At 37.6% G+C, this 15,948-nt stretch overlaps 1 protein-coding gene across 3 annotated transcripts in view; it reads left to right on the top strand.

Moving 5' to 3' along the window:
• NNT (nicotinamide nucleotide transhydrogenase) overlaps positions 1-15,948 on the top strand; it is a 43,758-nt gene that overhangs the window by 15,384 nt on the left and 12,426 nt on the right. For 2 of the 3 annotated variants that reach the window (XM_085041957.1, XM_085041958.1), the window contains exons 9-19: positions 357-548; positions 1,484-1,637; positions 2,524-2,685; positions 3,487-3,597; positions 4,344-4,489; positions 6,034-6,229; positions 6,828-7,061; positions 8,959-9,119; positions 10,054-10,233; positions 14,282-14,441; positions 15,705-15,786. In XM_085041957.1, coding sequence (XP_084898083.1) covers positions 357-548; positions 1,484-1,637; positions 2,524-2,685; positions 3,487-3,597; positions 4,344-4,489; positions 6,034-6,229; positions 6,828-7,061; positions 8,959-9,119; positions 10,054-10,233; positions 14,282-14,441; positions 15,705-15,786 — 1,778 coding nt within the window. The remainder of the gene's footprint in view (positions 1-356; positions 549-1,483; positions 1,638-2,523; positions 2,686-3,486; positions 3,598-4,343; positions 4,490-6,033; positions 6,230-6,827; positions 7,062-8,958; positions 9,120-10,053; positions 10,234-14,281; positions 14,442-15,704; positions 15,787-15,948) is intronic. The other variant, XM_085041959.1, reaches the window with a different exon arrangement.

Genomic DNA, 15,948 nt, shown 5'->3' with positions numbered 1-15,948 from the left:
AAGCATTAGGCAGATTAATCTGTTACCTGATTGCTTAGAGAAGTTAAGTTCTGAGAGAATGGTAGGACTTGGAGAGGACAAGCTCTTGCACTGATACATCTTCCTCTCTGTGAAGTCTTTTTGCTAATAGAATTTCAGGTTTTGGATTTGATCATGCTGGATTCTGTAGCTGCTGTAAGTAATCATTCTCTGACTTAAAAATTCTCAGAACCCCAGGTAGCAGATTTAGCTGGGGTTATAAGCAGAAATAAGTGAAACAGTTTGGATATATATTTCCAGAAGGATACAGTGGAAGAGATGATGATTTTTCAGAGATTGTACAAATCCTTATTATTTTACTTGGATTTTTTTTTCAGGGTGTTACACACATTGGGTACACAGATCTGCCGAGCAGAATGGCTACTCAGGCCAGTACCCTGTATTCTAATAATATTATCAAACTTCTGAAGGCTATTAGTCCTGACAAAGAGAACTTCTACTTTGATCCAAAAGATGACTTTGACTATGGGACTCTGGATCATGTTATTAGAGGAACTGTAGTAATGAAGGTAAGTCAGTAAATATTTGCTTAATTTGTGAGTACAGACCTAAGATTTATAATTTCTGTCTCTTCAAAATATGTTCAAAGATACTGCATGTCAACAGATTTCAGAGTTGGCTTGATGGAGCGTGTAGGTAATTGTGTGTTCAGCTGAATAGTCAGCTCTGTCCCTTTTTAGTTTTGTCTTCTTGTCAAGGTTAAACCTCATGTGCTTCCTACTGGGAAATAGGAAAAATATGAACTTTGTGTGTTTCAGTGATAAAAGCATAGATACTTAAAACATATTTGAGACTTCACTACAGGACCAGAGAAACATTCTTCCTTTAAAAAAAAAAAAAAGGAAAAGTGTTCCTTTTGTAGTAAGAAAAAAAATGGTGAAACTAGAATATGCAAAATATTTTAAGCTTTATTAGAAAATAATAAAATAAAAACTCAGGGCATTGACTTCAACTCTCTTAGATCACTGAAGTGGCGTGTACAGCTTGGAGCTGATAGCTCCACAGTCATTCCTCAGAGGCCTGAAGAACGACAAGAAATGTGAGGTATCCTGTTTGGTACTTCTCTGAGGTCTGGAATGGCTCTGATTGCAGAGCTTGATTACAGCCTTTCTGTAGCAGATTTTATTATTTCCAATACCTTGTTTTATTTTGCTTAAATGTTGTCCACTTAAGGAATTTTATCTCTTCTTTTTTCTCTTGTTTCTGCTCTGGAGCCTTCTTCACCAGGTGCTCTTGGACACTAATGTCAAATCTTGTTTGAAGAATGTAAACCAGTATAATTGGTCATGCCTTGCAAACTTCTGCTGATGCAGAAAAGGAACCCGTTCCTGAGCATGGCTGTAGGATGTTAGCAGTTACCTGAATTGCAGGTTTAAGAAGAAAAGGCTTCTCTAAGTACTAAGCATCTGCCATGTTAGGCATAACTGTAAATATCTCTCATCAGGATGGCAAAGTGATTTTCCCAGCACCTCCACCAAATAACATTCCTGAAGGAGCGCCCGTGAAGCCAAAGACTGTAGCAGAGCTGGAAGCTGAAAAAGCAGCTACTATTACACCTTTTAGAAAAACCATGACTACTGCATCTGTATACACAGCAGGTAGGCCATTTCCAGAGCCGGAGAATCAGTGTAGAGCACTCATTTGACTGATGCTTTTAAGTGACCCGTCATCTAACTTGTTCAATTTAATAACTATTTGGGAGAGCAGTTGATTGGCTGGTGTATCCTGGTGCAAAATCACTGTAGTGTAAAAATTGCTTGAGAGGGAAAATAAAAATTAAAAATTTAACCAGAAGTATTAACATTTCAACAAGTGCTGACTCGTGCTCCGTGCATATATGTGTGTTTGGCTCTATTTAAATATTAGTAAAATGCTTAAAATTCTGAAAGACTCCTGCCAGGGACTGTGCCCATACTTTGCAGCAGAACGTGTTTAATGCCTTTGCTTTCTCCAGATTTTACTGTATTGTGTGAGACTATAATGTCCACAGTCTACTGAATAACTAGAAATAGGACATTTGCTTTGACAAATAAGTATTAGCTCTTCATTTCATTTGTTACTCTCAGTGCATCAGAACTTCTGCACGAAGTAATTAATGAATTCAGTAGTCTTAATTTTACTCCCTGTTATTCATACATACATACATACACATGCTTTGATACTTCCAAGTAATATTTCAATAAAATTGTGACTTCTACATTTTTTTCAGTAGAACAGGAGAGTGACAGATTCAGTGTCGGTGTAGAAACCTATCTTTGCTGCATTATGTGCATAAATAACAAACGTGTTATGTGTATTTATGGCTTTATTTTCTATTGTGAAAGAAACACTAGCACCAAAAAACTTTGTATTTGACAAAATGCTCCCCCGATCTTGAAACTAGTCCATGCATAGAATTTTGTGTCAGTACTACACTCCTGTTGCGTGCACTTTAAATGTAAGAAGTCATTGAAAAATTAGAGTTTTCCTGTGCTTTCCTTCTAGGTTTAGCTGGTATGTTGGGGCTGGGCATTGTGGCACCTAATGCTGCTTTCACACAAATGGTGACGACGTTTGGCCTCTCTGGAATAGTGGGGTACCACACAGTGTGGGGTGTGACTCCTGCTCTGCACTCCCCACTCATGTCTGTGACTAATGCTATCTCAGGTAAGTAGCTGTCACACAGCTGCCTGTTTTCTACTTGAAGTAGGCACAGCTCCTTTTACTTGAACTTTAGACAGAAGTCTGTTAATAGAGCTTTTAGAATGCCAAAGAGTCTAGTACTTCTGTGCATGTTTGAGTTTACTTTTGTAAATAGCAAGGACACCTGAAACATTGTGTTTCTGAGAGTATGATTTTTCAAAAGAATGGCAAATGTGCTGCTGCATATTTTTAATTTTCATAAGTAGTTTTTTACTCTTGACCTGTTTGCTTAAGTTTGTTTTACTTGGAGTGCTGTAGTCATAGACCGCAATTTTCCTCCCATCTTTCCAAAAGGTTGCCCTGAAAATAACTTATCTTTCATATTTTTTGCATTCTTTAATTCATCTCCTCAAACTATGTGTTGTGAGAGGGGGGGAAAAAGAAAATAAATCCTAAAATACCCATAAGATTCATAACTCTTAGTAATATGTAAGAGTTTATGTATCTGTGTGTGGTTATGTGGCGGGTCACAAGTCTGATCTGCTTTGGTTGTTAAAAGTTTCCTTTGTTGAGCAAATACTTTGCTAACTCTGTGCTTGAGACACCTGTATTGATATATTTTTTTTTTTTTTCTTTTGAAACATGTTTGTATTCTTGAAAAGGGCTATGGTAGTCTTCCTTTAAGCATTAATGTGTGAAGAAGGGGTCAAAGTTTGAGTTGACTGATATTTGTTGGGCAGTTGAAAGTAAACTTCCTATAGGTATAGGGACTTTTAAGGTTACACAGTAACCTTTCCCAGTAACACTTTTTTCTCTTTTAAATAGGTCTAACTGCAGTTGGTGGACTGGTACTGATGGGAGGACACTATCTCCCTGAAAACACTCCCCAAAGCCTAGCAGTGCTTTCAGCCTTTATCTCTTCAGTCAATATTGCAGGTATGAATGTTAGGCTTTCTCCCAAGGGTAACTTCAAGCACTAGCACAATTAAAAAAATTTATTCTAGCTCTTTAATTGTATAATAATTCCAGAAATAGTAGTCTGAGAATAGTATCTGAGAGAATTTATCAATAAAAACCCACCACACCTCCAATTTTCATAGTAGGTATTCTATGGAGTTTGCATAACCTGTGGAGTAACCTTTTTTTGGGAAATATTTAAATGTGATTTTTTGTTTTACAGTATCCTTTGGTTGATGATTGTATGCAATATATTTTCCTTTATATCCCAAGATGGTAGTGGATTTGTACTTGTATTAATTTTCCTACTTGAAATACATAGTAGTGGCATAGAACAAAATTCTGCTACCTTGAGCTTCAGAAGTCCCAGCTTCAATAATAAAAAAGACAAGAAATTGAGCAATGTGACTTAAAAATACTGCTTTTGCTACAGTAGATGGGGAAAAGAACACAGTCATAAACTAAGCTGTATCCTACAGTCAGTGTAGAGTATGGAGCCAGAGCAAGTCCTTTTTTTCTGAATTCCTTTCAAAGGCTAGAAGAGACAGCAAGATGTAACCCTAAATATACCTTTGTTTTCTGGTGGTTTTCTAGTTTACTAGCTTTATTTGTGTCAGTTGCTAAATTGTGTGGTAATATGGTATTGCTAAATATTTCTCCTATATCTTGGCATATGCTTGATTTTGGATTTTTTTTTTTTAAGATTGCTCCTTTACTTTTTCCAGGTGGCTTTTTAGTTACACAAAGAATGCTGGATATGTTCAAACGTCCCACAGACCCTCCTGAGTACAACTACTTGTACCTTCTCCCTGGTGGTGTATTTGTAGGAGGCTATGCAGCTGCTCTCAGTGGTGGCTATAGCATTGAACAAGTAAGAAGATAACTTAATGGCTCTTAGCCCAGTCCTCAGTGTTATGTTCCTTCATGCCTGTTCTGTTGAGGAGTAAATAACAAATAATCCAAGGTCTTTCCATCAGCTGCATATTCCCACAAGGCCAATCTGAAGTTGATTAACTGTAAGCTTGCAGTTGTGCAGCTAACATACTTTAAAAGCTTTGTTGTTGTTGTTTGTTTTTGTGTAAACTAGCAGGTACTTTTGTTTATTGGACTGTTTTCCTAAATTATAGTCTAAATAATACGCTAAATACAGAAATCAATCTTTAGTTTAAATGTTTCTGGAAGTTCAGTTTTGCATGACAGTTAAAAAAGGATGGGATCAGTTGTCAGCACAGGGGGATGTACAGGGATTTTACCTATAACACCTTTCATAGTAAACTTTTGTTTGCATTTGTTTAAATAGTAAAAAAATTTAATCTGTATTGCCTTGTGAGTTTGGAAAGAGTGACTCCAAACATACCGTTATGCCAGGAGCTTGTAATGTGTTTGTGTTTTTTCAGTTATCTGGATATATATAGCTCAGTTCATTTGAGTTTGTTTACACTTTTTGAAAACAGCAGTTATAGAATATCATAGAATTGTTAATGTAGGGAAAGAGGTTTTAAGATCATCCGGTCCAACCATCAGCCTTGCACCACCACCATGGTCACCACTAGACCATATCCTCAAGTTCCATATCCATGTGTTTTTTTCAAACATTTCCAGGCATGGTAACTCTACCATGTCCCCAGGCAGCCTGTTCCAAAGTTAGACCACACTTTCCACAGAAGAAAATTTCCTAGTATTTCCACTTTCTGGAGCAACCTGAGGCCATTTCTTCTTGTCCTCTCATTTGTTACCTGGGAGATGAGACCAATTCCCACCTGGCTACAACCTCCTTTCAAGGAGTTGTAGAGAGTGATAAAGTCTTCCCTGAGTTTCCTTTTCTCCAGACTGATCACTCCCAACTTCTTCCTCTTCAGACTTGTACTTCAAGACCCTTTGCCAGCTCCATTGCCCTTCGGTGGACTGGCTCCAGTGTATTTATTGGAGTGACTGGCCCAAAATTGGACATAGAATTCCAAGCGTGGCCTCACCAGTGCTGAGTACAGGGGTATGATCACAGTTTTAGTGGCCACACCATTGCTGGTAGTTCAGAACTACCTAAACTATTTCATAGCTCAAATGTGCCATTAACACATTCTGAAACTATTCCTATAATGGCTATAAGGAGTGGTTAGCTTTGGGTTTGTGCTAAAGGAAAGATTGATTCTGAACCGATGAGGAAAATTGGCTTGACTCTAGTTTAGTATTCATTCTGCAGATAAACAAAGGTCATCAAGTGGGGGAAAAGCTGTATCGATATCACATTTTAATTGGCCAAAAGCACATCCTGTATGACAGTTTCTTGACTTCAGTTAAGAATTGTGACTTACACACATTCTGAAGAAATCAGCCCTTTTATGTAATAATCAGAGATGTTTTTAATGGCAATGCAATTTGTCACCATTTTGTACTGATGGTTTTCTTATTTTAAAGGTGATGTATCTGGGCTCAGGACTGTGCTGTGTTGGTGCCCTGGCTGGTTTGTCTACCCAAGGAACAGCTCGTCTTGGAAATGCTTTGGGTATGATTGGTGTTGCAGGAGGTTTAGCTGCAACTCTTGGAAGTCTTAATCCCTCACCTGAATTGCTGGCACAGATGTCGGGTGCAATGGCACTTGGTGGGACCATAGGTATGTGTATGATGAATTAACAATCTATGTTCCATGCATGCATGTATGCAAGCTGTATATACATAAAATAATGTATAGCTCACAGATGAATTTACTGACATTTGTGGTTTGTGCAAAATTATTTTGCAAATGTGTGAACAAAATACCATAACTTTCAGGGCTTTTATTAATGCTTCAGAATGTGATAAAGAATGTGATAAAGAGCTTGTGGAAAAGCGAGAGCACATCATCTCTGATAGGGAAACTGAGTGTCTAGAGGTAAATGAACTTGCCCAGCTTCATACGTCTGTTCAGTTCCTGACCAAATACTGCCAAATTCCCTCTTTCACACTGTGCCTTTGTCACAGAAAACAATGAATTTCTCAGTATTTAGTGAAGCTTCTTAGAACATGATATGCTTTGATCTTTCTATTTTTCATTATGTCCCCATTGCACAAAATATACATATGCAGCCTTCAGTTCAATGCCATATCAATTTCTAGTTGGAACAGGCTTGTTGTGTGTGTATTCATTGTACACTGAACCATCATGTACTAATTTCTAGCAATGGGTTGGTTGTGTTTTGTAAGACTTCCCTTCTGTTTTCAACTCTTAATAGGTCTGACCATCGCTAAACGCATCCAGATCACAGACCTGCCTCAGCTAGTGGCTGCTTTCCACAGTTTGGTTGGTTTGGCTGCTGTGCTCACCTGTGTAGCAGAGTACATGATTGAATATCCTCACTTTGCCACTGATCCTGCTGCAAACCTCACCAAGATTGTGGCGTATCTTGGCACGTACATTGGTGGAGTGACTTTCAGTGGCTCTCTTGTTGCATATGGAAAACTGCAAGGTGAGAGCTTCTATTCAGAATTATGTATTTGTTAAAGGGTTTTCCTTCCCCTAGGATTTAGCTGTACTTTTAGACTGCTGTGTAATTGGAAAGAAACATTATTTTGCATCAGGTAAAGGTTTATAGCTTTAATTCTTAGGAGAGTTAAATTAATTCCATTTAATTTGTGTACAGCTTTAGTTATGAAAGGTTGTCTTTGGTGCTTGGGCATATTACTACTATTCATTATGAATTCATGTAAATTTACCTCAGTTCATCTTGTCTAGAAATAAATGTTGCTTTGGTGTTAAGATACTACCTGCTGCTTTTTCTTGAACTGATTTTCTTGAACTTTTATGATCACACCTTTGTATTTCTGATCAGACATTTAATTGAAACTCTCATGTTGCTGGATTCAGTGAGCACTGCTAATACTTCTATGATTTTGCTCTTAACATTGCAATCTTCATTAAGGTGGGCAGCTTGCTGTATTAGTTGAGGCTATCTCACTTTAAACCATTTAGTTCACTGACTATTTACCTACTGCACAAACTCCATGCTCCATGCCTCTTACTGTTTTAGTAAATACGCTTTTGAAATTAAATGCTCACTAATTCCTGATTCTTATGCATGTGAAGGGTTCTTTATTGCATTTATTTTTGGTTTTGTAAGCACACAGCTTTTGAGACGCTGAGGTAATACTTATATTAAGAATTTCAGGCTACGAGCTTCCTACTACTAATCCTGTTGTTAACTTTGTAATAGTTCCTTTGGGAAACATCTGTTTGCTTTCTTCAGTGTTTGTGAGACCATCCATTGAAGGAGGAAATATGACAAGAATGGAAAGCTGTCCTCTCTAAAAATCTTTTGAAGGATTTGTCAGTAGTATGTATTTCTGATGTATCTCTGCTAAGTAGTTACTCATCTATTTCTTCTCAGTTATTTTTTTCTCTCTTCATTGTACCCCCTCAGTGATTTGTGCGCATGTCCCTGGTGAACTTCACTGCCTGTTTGAGCCTGCTCTCCTATTTCTATTTATTTTTTTCTCCCTTGCATTTTCATGTCATCATGATATGAAATAGGAAGCTTGTCTATACTGTTGAACTACTGATTCCATACTATGGAAAAGGGTAGTAAGTCACACACTTGGATTCACCTGCCTGAGACCATCAGTTCATTCTTTCCCTCAAATTCAGCTAAATATCAATAAGACACTCTGTTATTCCTGATGTAAGTCATTACTGAGAAACTGGCATTGTTTCAACCCTTTGCCATGTCGTTTGGAAAAAAAAAAGCCTAATATGGAATAAATATGTGACTGTCTTTTTAAACTGAATCACACAAATACTGAACCTCCTTTTCACCTCAGGTTTCTGCTGGTGTGGGAAGCTGTGGGAGTTCTTTTTGACTGAGGGTAGAGGTGAAATTAATGCATTTGAAAGTAGGAGTTTTTAATACTTGGCATTATCTATCTGTGTAGTCATATTTTTCTAAGCACACAGCTTTTGAGATTGAGGTAATATCTGTGTAGAAGTTCCAACCAAAAGCTTCCTACTACAGCATGTCATGCACGACATACAAATACTTGGAGACAAAGTGAAAGGACATTTTTGAAGGAAAAATTATAAAGGCTTTTCAAAAGGAGAAGAGATTTTTCTTATTATTCTGGAGCACTTCAGTGAAATTAGAACGTAAAATGAGTTTAAACAGGAATGTTTGAGAATCTAGAGGAAGTCTGAATGTGTTGCAATTCTGAGTCAGCACAAGGTCTTTGCTTCAACTAACTTGTTTTATCTTGTGCCCCTCCCTTTTTCTCTTTTTAATTTGTCTTTTGCTGAGTTATTCAGTCTTCTTTGAAGGTAAGAAACAGGCTCCCCTGAATGTACATGTCAATCTCTGAAAATGCATTTGATTGCAGGTATCCTGAATTCTGCACCTCTGCTCTTGCCTGGTCGACATGCTTTGAATGCAGGATTGCTGGCTGCCAGCCTTGGTGGGATTGTTCCCTACATGATTGATCCTAGTTACACCACTGGAATCACTTGCCTGGGTTCTGTGTCAGCACTCTCAGCTGTAATGGTAAGTTGAGGAATTGTAGAAGGTGAAACAAGTTACATGAGAAGTTTATTTTCCAATTTTGCAAGTTTCCTCTTAAGGATTATATTTTACCATCCTGAGTCACAGTGGGCATGGTGCCTGCCTGTGCAGTAGCTTGCAGTAGCAAGTATCTACTGACTTCTAGATCTAGCTGAAAACAACAACTGTTCCAGAGGACTGGAATGCATTTATATAATTACTTTTTGCAGCTATTGATAAATGAAGCTTTTTATATGACAAAGTGATACTTTAGAAGACTTTTTGGGAAGTTAATCCTTAAAATACTTAAAAGAGCTCTCTATCTATAGGTTATTATGATAATTTTTTAAGATTACTCCCATGTGTAACTTCCCCCATTCACTCACATCAGTGTACACCAGTGTAGCAAAATTTACCATATATTGAATATTGCCATTCTGTAAACTGAGTCCTGCAAAGACTGCTCAATATTAATCCCTTAATTGTATGAACAGTTCCATGGAGCTGGTAGGATATTGTTGCAAGTAAAAATATCTGACTAAACACAGGATGAGAATGGTGGGGTACCTTCCCGTCCTCTCTAAAAAGGCAAAATTGGTAGATCCAATCCTCAGGCCACAGCTTGAATAACTATACCTTCACTGAAAATACTTGAATACGTTATTAGGTAACTTCGTACTTGCCTAGAAAGGTTGTGGGTGCCCAACTTTTGGAAGTGTCCAAGACCAGGTTGGATGGGGCCCTGAGCAACATGATTTAGTGGGTGTCATCCCTGCCCACAGCAGGGCAGCTGAAACTGGGTGATCTTCAAAGTGCCTTCCAACAGAAACCATTCTATGATTCTGTATTTATTTTTCAGCGCAGCAGGCAAACTGTCTTCTCTGGGTGTTCTTCTTAGTCATTTGCTGACACTGAAGTGTTTTCTTTCCTTTTCTAGGGTGTCACTTTAACAGCAGCTATTGGAGGTGCTGACATGCCTGTAGTTATTACTGTCCTGAACAGTTACTCTGGATGGGCTTTGTGTGCTGAGGGCTTTCTCCTGAACAACAACTTGCTGACCATTGTTGGTGCACTCATTGGCTCCTCTGGGGCCATCCTCTCTTACATCATGTGTGTGGTAAGAAAAACTGTGCTTGTTTGCTGAGTAATGAAAGAACTTTTTTTACTGTGTTTTTAGGAAGATAAGCTATTGGATCTCAAGCTGTTAGGTGTTTATAGACTAGAAAATTCTTGATTGAAATGGTTGGACTAGATGTCAGTAATTTTTCTTGGTTTTGGTGAGAGACATATCTTAAAACTGAGGAAAACCCTTGCATTGACTTGGGTATTGAGGCCTTGAATCTGGGCTCAAACAAGTATGATTACTTGTGCTCAGCTATTTGTTTCTTAGTCATATAGCTCTGAAGTGTGGGTTAATTTAAGCTAAATTATATGTGTAGCGGGAGATACTCTAAGTATTGTGTGAGTTTAAAAAGCTGTTGGTTAGCCAACAGTTTGATTTTAGTTATTTTAATTATTTTTAGTTATTTAGTTTGATTTTTGGAGTGCAGAACGGTGTGCTCTTCAGAGCATCTACTTTGGAGTACCACGGGGTGGCAGCAGGCTTGCACGGGTTCCGTGCTGATGCTCCAGCGTGTCAGCGAGCTTGAGCTTCAACTCGGTGTGTGAGTTGTATTGCATTATTAGTAATGACCTCCTTTTCTCTGGAACATTTGTATAAAAATCTTCAAAGTATTCAAAGATGGTGAGGTAATGTTTTAAAGAAAACTGTTCACAGTGCAACAGCTGCCAGTCTCCTGATTCTCTGTTGTGTTTCTATTTAATTTCTGCCCTTGTACTCTTATATGATCAGTATCACTATTCTCCTGTCTGGTGTTTTCCTCTGGTCAGCTCTGGCTGTCATCTTTTTCTTTATCTCTACTGACAAAAGGTTTTGTTACCGTGTTAGGAATGTTCAGTATCATTCATTTTCATCTTTCTGGAGGAAGAATTTCAGAAAAACTTTAAAAGGTACTTTTGTGCAGCAACATGAAAGTGAATTTCATGAAGTAGGAATTTCAAAGAATCTTGTTCTTTCTTGAACATCTTCTGTCTCCTTATCAAAAAGAAATAAATTTATGTAGCTCATATATTTATTTGTATACATTCAGAAATTTAGGACATATCAGTAGAAAAAGAATGCTTATGGGTAACAGGTATGAAAACCATGTTCTTTAAAGATTAAATTCTTGTAAATCTTAGGGAAAATATAAACTGTTTAGTGCATATTTACCAATAATCTATCTATACCTTCATTTTTCTTTTACTGTGTCCTCCCTTTTTAAATATTGCTCACCTCTCTTAGCTTTCTCAAGAGTTTTGAAATACTTGCAGAGTTGGTTGGAGGAACCCAGGTAAATAGGAAGTGTGGGGGAGTAGTTAGCAAAATAGTTATGCAGTGACCGAGTGTCTTTCTTCTATGTTTCTCAAATTTCAGGAAGATACTTTTTGAGGTAGTATTCTAGAAATCTTCTGCTGCTTTGTATAAGCTTAGACAACTAAAGCTCATCAACCAGTAAGACAAAAATTATTTTGCATGATTTCTGCACAATAAGCGGAATAACTTGTTTCTAACCCAGCATTTTTCTTTTCTGCTTTACTTCCTTTAATGGAAATTGTTACTTTTAAAGGCATTGTTATAATCAGGGGATTCAGCATCATTGTCTTGAAACTGCATTTCAGGAGAAAGAAATGCTCAAGAGTTTCAACAAGTTCTGCTTTAGGTGTTGCAACCTGTGCTAATGAGGCAACAGTTTTCCTTTCCCCTTTTTTTCCCTTTATTTTTCCTTTTCCCCTACCATTTCATATGACTTCTGTCAAAACCAGTATATTTATTGATACTTACCTAGTACAGGTATTTGTGGAAACATCTCAGTAGTTGCAACCTTATTGTACAACCTTTTTTGATTACATTTTGTGATGAAGCTGTAGTTCAATCATCCAAAAGGCAGTCCAGCTAATCTCTTAAAGCTTCAGTTGATAAAATTTACCAATACAGAGTCAGATAACCACTTAGTTTTTGTGCTTATATCTGCTTGATTTTCCACCTGTCTCTCTTTTGTACCTATTAGTAGGGGGAGTTAAGGACAGAGAATTTAACTTCAAAAAGCAAAGGCCTGCACTGTTTGCTCATCCTGTGAATTGTGACTCTTTTAAGATACCAACACAATACATCTTCTTCAGAACATTTCTGTTAGCATGTCCTTGTCCCTCTTTTTTCCCCCAGAGTGAATACTTGATGATTGCAATTCTGGTATTAGAATCATTATGGGATGGAAAAGAAACTTAAGTTTGAAGAGGAGCCATTGACTGTGCAGATGAAACAGAGCATGAGAAGGGACCAACTGTGTTAGTCCTACAAATTGCATGCTGGCCACTCATCTGTAGTAGCTGTGTAGTTTCTGTGGGCACAGTGGAAGAACTTGCAGTTCTCAGGGTTCAGGTCTTTGGTTTTCCCTGGACTGTAAGCCTTTGATCTTTTTTTCCTGTCTGCACAGCACAGAGGACTTTGTGCTGCTTGTTGGATTATCAGTGAGTAATGAAGCTTGCATTTCATACCTCTATATTTGGGGACTGTGGGGGTAAAGGTGAAAGAGGCTACAGAAGAGTTTTCACACTGTCCCAGTGCTGAGTAGGTTTTAGCTGCATGGATTGACTGTTGCTTGAAAAGATCTTGGCTCTTCTGTGTGTTCCACTTTGTCTCTTGGGAGTTCTTAGCTCTTTGCAGTGGAGCCAGGAAAGGATATTTCAATCTCATGCTTGCTTTTAGCTGATTCTCAGATTTCTAATAATATTTTATCTTCTTTTTTTCTTTTCCTTGACTGGTTTAACTGTTGTCTTATGGGTTTAGATATGTGTAGAAAGTGCTTTTTTTCTTGTAAGCTTGGCATATTCAACATCTGAAGAGGGTATTCTTCTGTCTAGGCTGTCTTACCTGACACACAACTGCTGTAATGTTGTAGTACATGCCAAAGGCAGTGCCTTCTTAGGGCATATGAACTGCCGTGTACTAAAGACAGTAGAAAGCTGTTGATTTCACTGTGTTTGTGTGCTTCCCCTACAGTATCTGAAATAGTGATGACTTACCAGGAAAAACAGAAGTTCTGGCATCATCATCATTCTGCTCATTTGCTAGATGATGAATTTCAAAGAACAGTACATTTTCATAGACTATAGCAAAAAAATCTGTGGAATTGCATTATTTGAAATGTCAGTCTCCACTGGAGCGGACATCTGGAAGCACACTTTTGTGGGGGTGATTCCTCCCACTTATATGTGTGTCTCTCCAGATCCATTCCTAAAGTTTGTCTTGGTTTCTCAGCTAGTACAGAAGATGTATGACACACATGTGTAATTAAAGAAGTAACTTCTCCTGTTCCTTTCCTGCTTCAAAAGTTTTTTTTCTCCTGCAGTTACAAGTTTTGTCTATTTCCAGTTATTGACAGATACTGCTTTGGGAGGACAGGAACAAGTATACATGCCAGAGAAAGCAGTTATTTATCCAGTGGCTTTTCCTGGCTATGTGTCTAATGCAGCCAGATTTTCAGGGTGTGTTCTTCTCTTAAAGCTCTTAGTTAAAACCTCTTGTTTTCCTTTGGTGGTCAGCCAGTAAGTTAATGGCCCCCTTCAGTTCTTTACAATGTGGCTGGCTTTGTGTGGCTACTTAGCTGCTTTTATGTTTTCTTGTCTTGTTGCTGTAGGAGTTTTGCTCCAGTACTACCTGTAAGAGCTGTGTGGATTCCCTGCTGTCATGGAGCAGTGCTGTGCTTACATGTTGAATCAGTTAAAAACTATGGAAAGTATCTTGCAAAAAATGTGTGTGTGTGCGTGTATGTATGTACATATGAATGTAAAAAGAAATTTTTAGAAATCGTCTTCAAGTATGCATTCTTTTATATTCCTCCCTTTTAAGAACCAAAAGCTGATGTTTGGTGATTGCTGTGTTAAACTGTTTTGAATAACCTATTTTGAGAGGTTTTGGGTTATAAGAAGGCAAAACCCCCATATGAGGACTGTCAGGAAGCCTTTAATATTTTCAGAAATTTTTTTCTGAAGTTTTCTTTGTGGACTCTCACCTTTATTTTTTGATTTCATTTTTATATGATTAAAACCATCCTGTCTTTCAGGCTATGAACCGTTCCCTTGCAAATGTGATTCTTGGGGGCTATGGCACTGCGTCAACAGCTGGTGGGAAACCCATGGAAATTACTGGAACTCACACAGAAATCAATGTGGACAATGCAGTTGAAATGATAAAAGAAGCCAATAGTATCATTATTACTCCAGGTAAGACACTCTTGACTTATACAGCAAGATGTTCAGAGGACATATTATAACAAAAAAAGACCCAACTAAACAAAAATGCAAAATAAACCAAAAAACTGTAGCCCGAAGTTGCAGCATGGCAGCAGCATGTGAAATGTTGAGTGGGTCATGTGATTTGTGTTTAGTCCCAGGTCAGTGATCATTCCTCTGTGCAGAGATGTATGCCACTTCAATTTTCTTTGTGTATGTCCTTTCAAATTTTGTCTTTTTTATTTGCATTTTAAATTCTTCAGAACAAAAACTATCTTTTGTAAATTAAGCTTACACCACAACAGTACAAAGTTACGAAGCACTACCACAGTGTCAGTGGTACTAATGCATCTGTCTGTTAACATCCTGAAAGGTAGGGTTTTGTTTGCACTTCTCAGGTACTTGCTCAATTCTGCATTGGCTTATGAAACAAAAAGGCAAAAAAACACCATCCAAAACATAGTCAATATAAAAACTGTAATAAAACTAAAAAAATCCCACCTGAAACCCAAAACCTGAATTGTCTGAAGCTACTATGTTGGTTCATATCATTCAATAGCCCATTTCCTGACAGAAGAGTTCAGGTAGGGGATATTTCAAGACTTTTCCTTCAACTGAATGGCATGAGTATTGTGTTAAACTCATTTTAGCACTGGAATGTGTAGAATGCTAAAATACAAGGTCATCTTTCATTTTGCTTCAACTTAAGTGAAGCGGTAAGCCTCAACGTCAGTGAGGCAGGGTTCTAATTTGGGAAGTTACCTTTGTTTCTAGTGAAACTTGCAATTATTTTCAAGGAGTTTGCCTCCTTTTTTTTTTGGTCAAACCTTGAGGCTTCCATTAATAATTTTGCTCTTTGTTTTTCTTTTGGGTATAGTTGCTCTGGTAAATTAGCTCAGACAGACTGAAAAAATTATTTGCTGCTAAAAGCCATATCTAGTTACTAGTTTTGCATTATGCAGGTTGAACTTCTGTTGAGCATAATGATTGTGAAGTAACTTATCAATAGCCCTTTTATGAATTCTTCAAAATACCTGTCTGAAACATCCATCCCTTTTAAGTAGTCAGGAGATCAAAAAGAGATTAATTATAGTGGTCAGGCTGTGAATGTATGAAAATCTGATGTGTGTGTATTTATTTTATTTATTTTAAATTATAAGATCTTCTCTTTCTGTGGAAGGTACACTTATTGACTGTAACCAGTCTTTCTGCAGTAAAACAGGATAATAGGTTAAAATTTTGCAATTCTTTCAGGTTATGGTTTGTGTGCAGCAAAAGCTCAGTACCCAATAGCTGATCTGGTGAAGATGCTGAGAGAACAAGGGAAAAACGTCAGGTAAGTGCTTTCCTTGATGAAAAGGATTATAGGTGTTTTGGTTTGGTTTTTTCATTCCATTAAACCCCGTAAAATACTTAGTTTTGGTTTAATATTTTTTCAGCATTTACAGAGGCACAGAATAGCAAAGTTATAGAGATTTCTGCAGCAATTTCTGTCTAG

Source organism: Lichenostomus cassidix, chromosome Z (genome assembly GCF_008360975.1).
Source record: "Lichenostomus cassidix isolate B80296 chromosome Z, HeHo_3.0, whole genome shotgun sequence".
Taxonomy (NCBI): domain Eukaryota; kingdom Metazoa; phylum Chordata; class Aves; order Passeriformes; family Meliphagidae; genus Lichenostomus; species Lichenostomus cassidix.
This window is presented reverse-complemented; position numbering and strand designations above follow the sequence as displayed.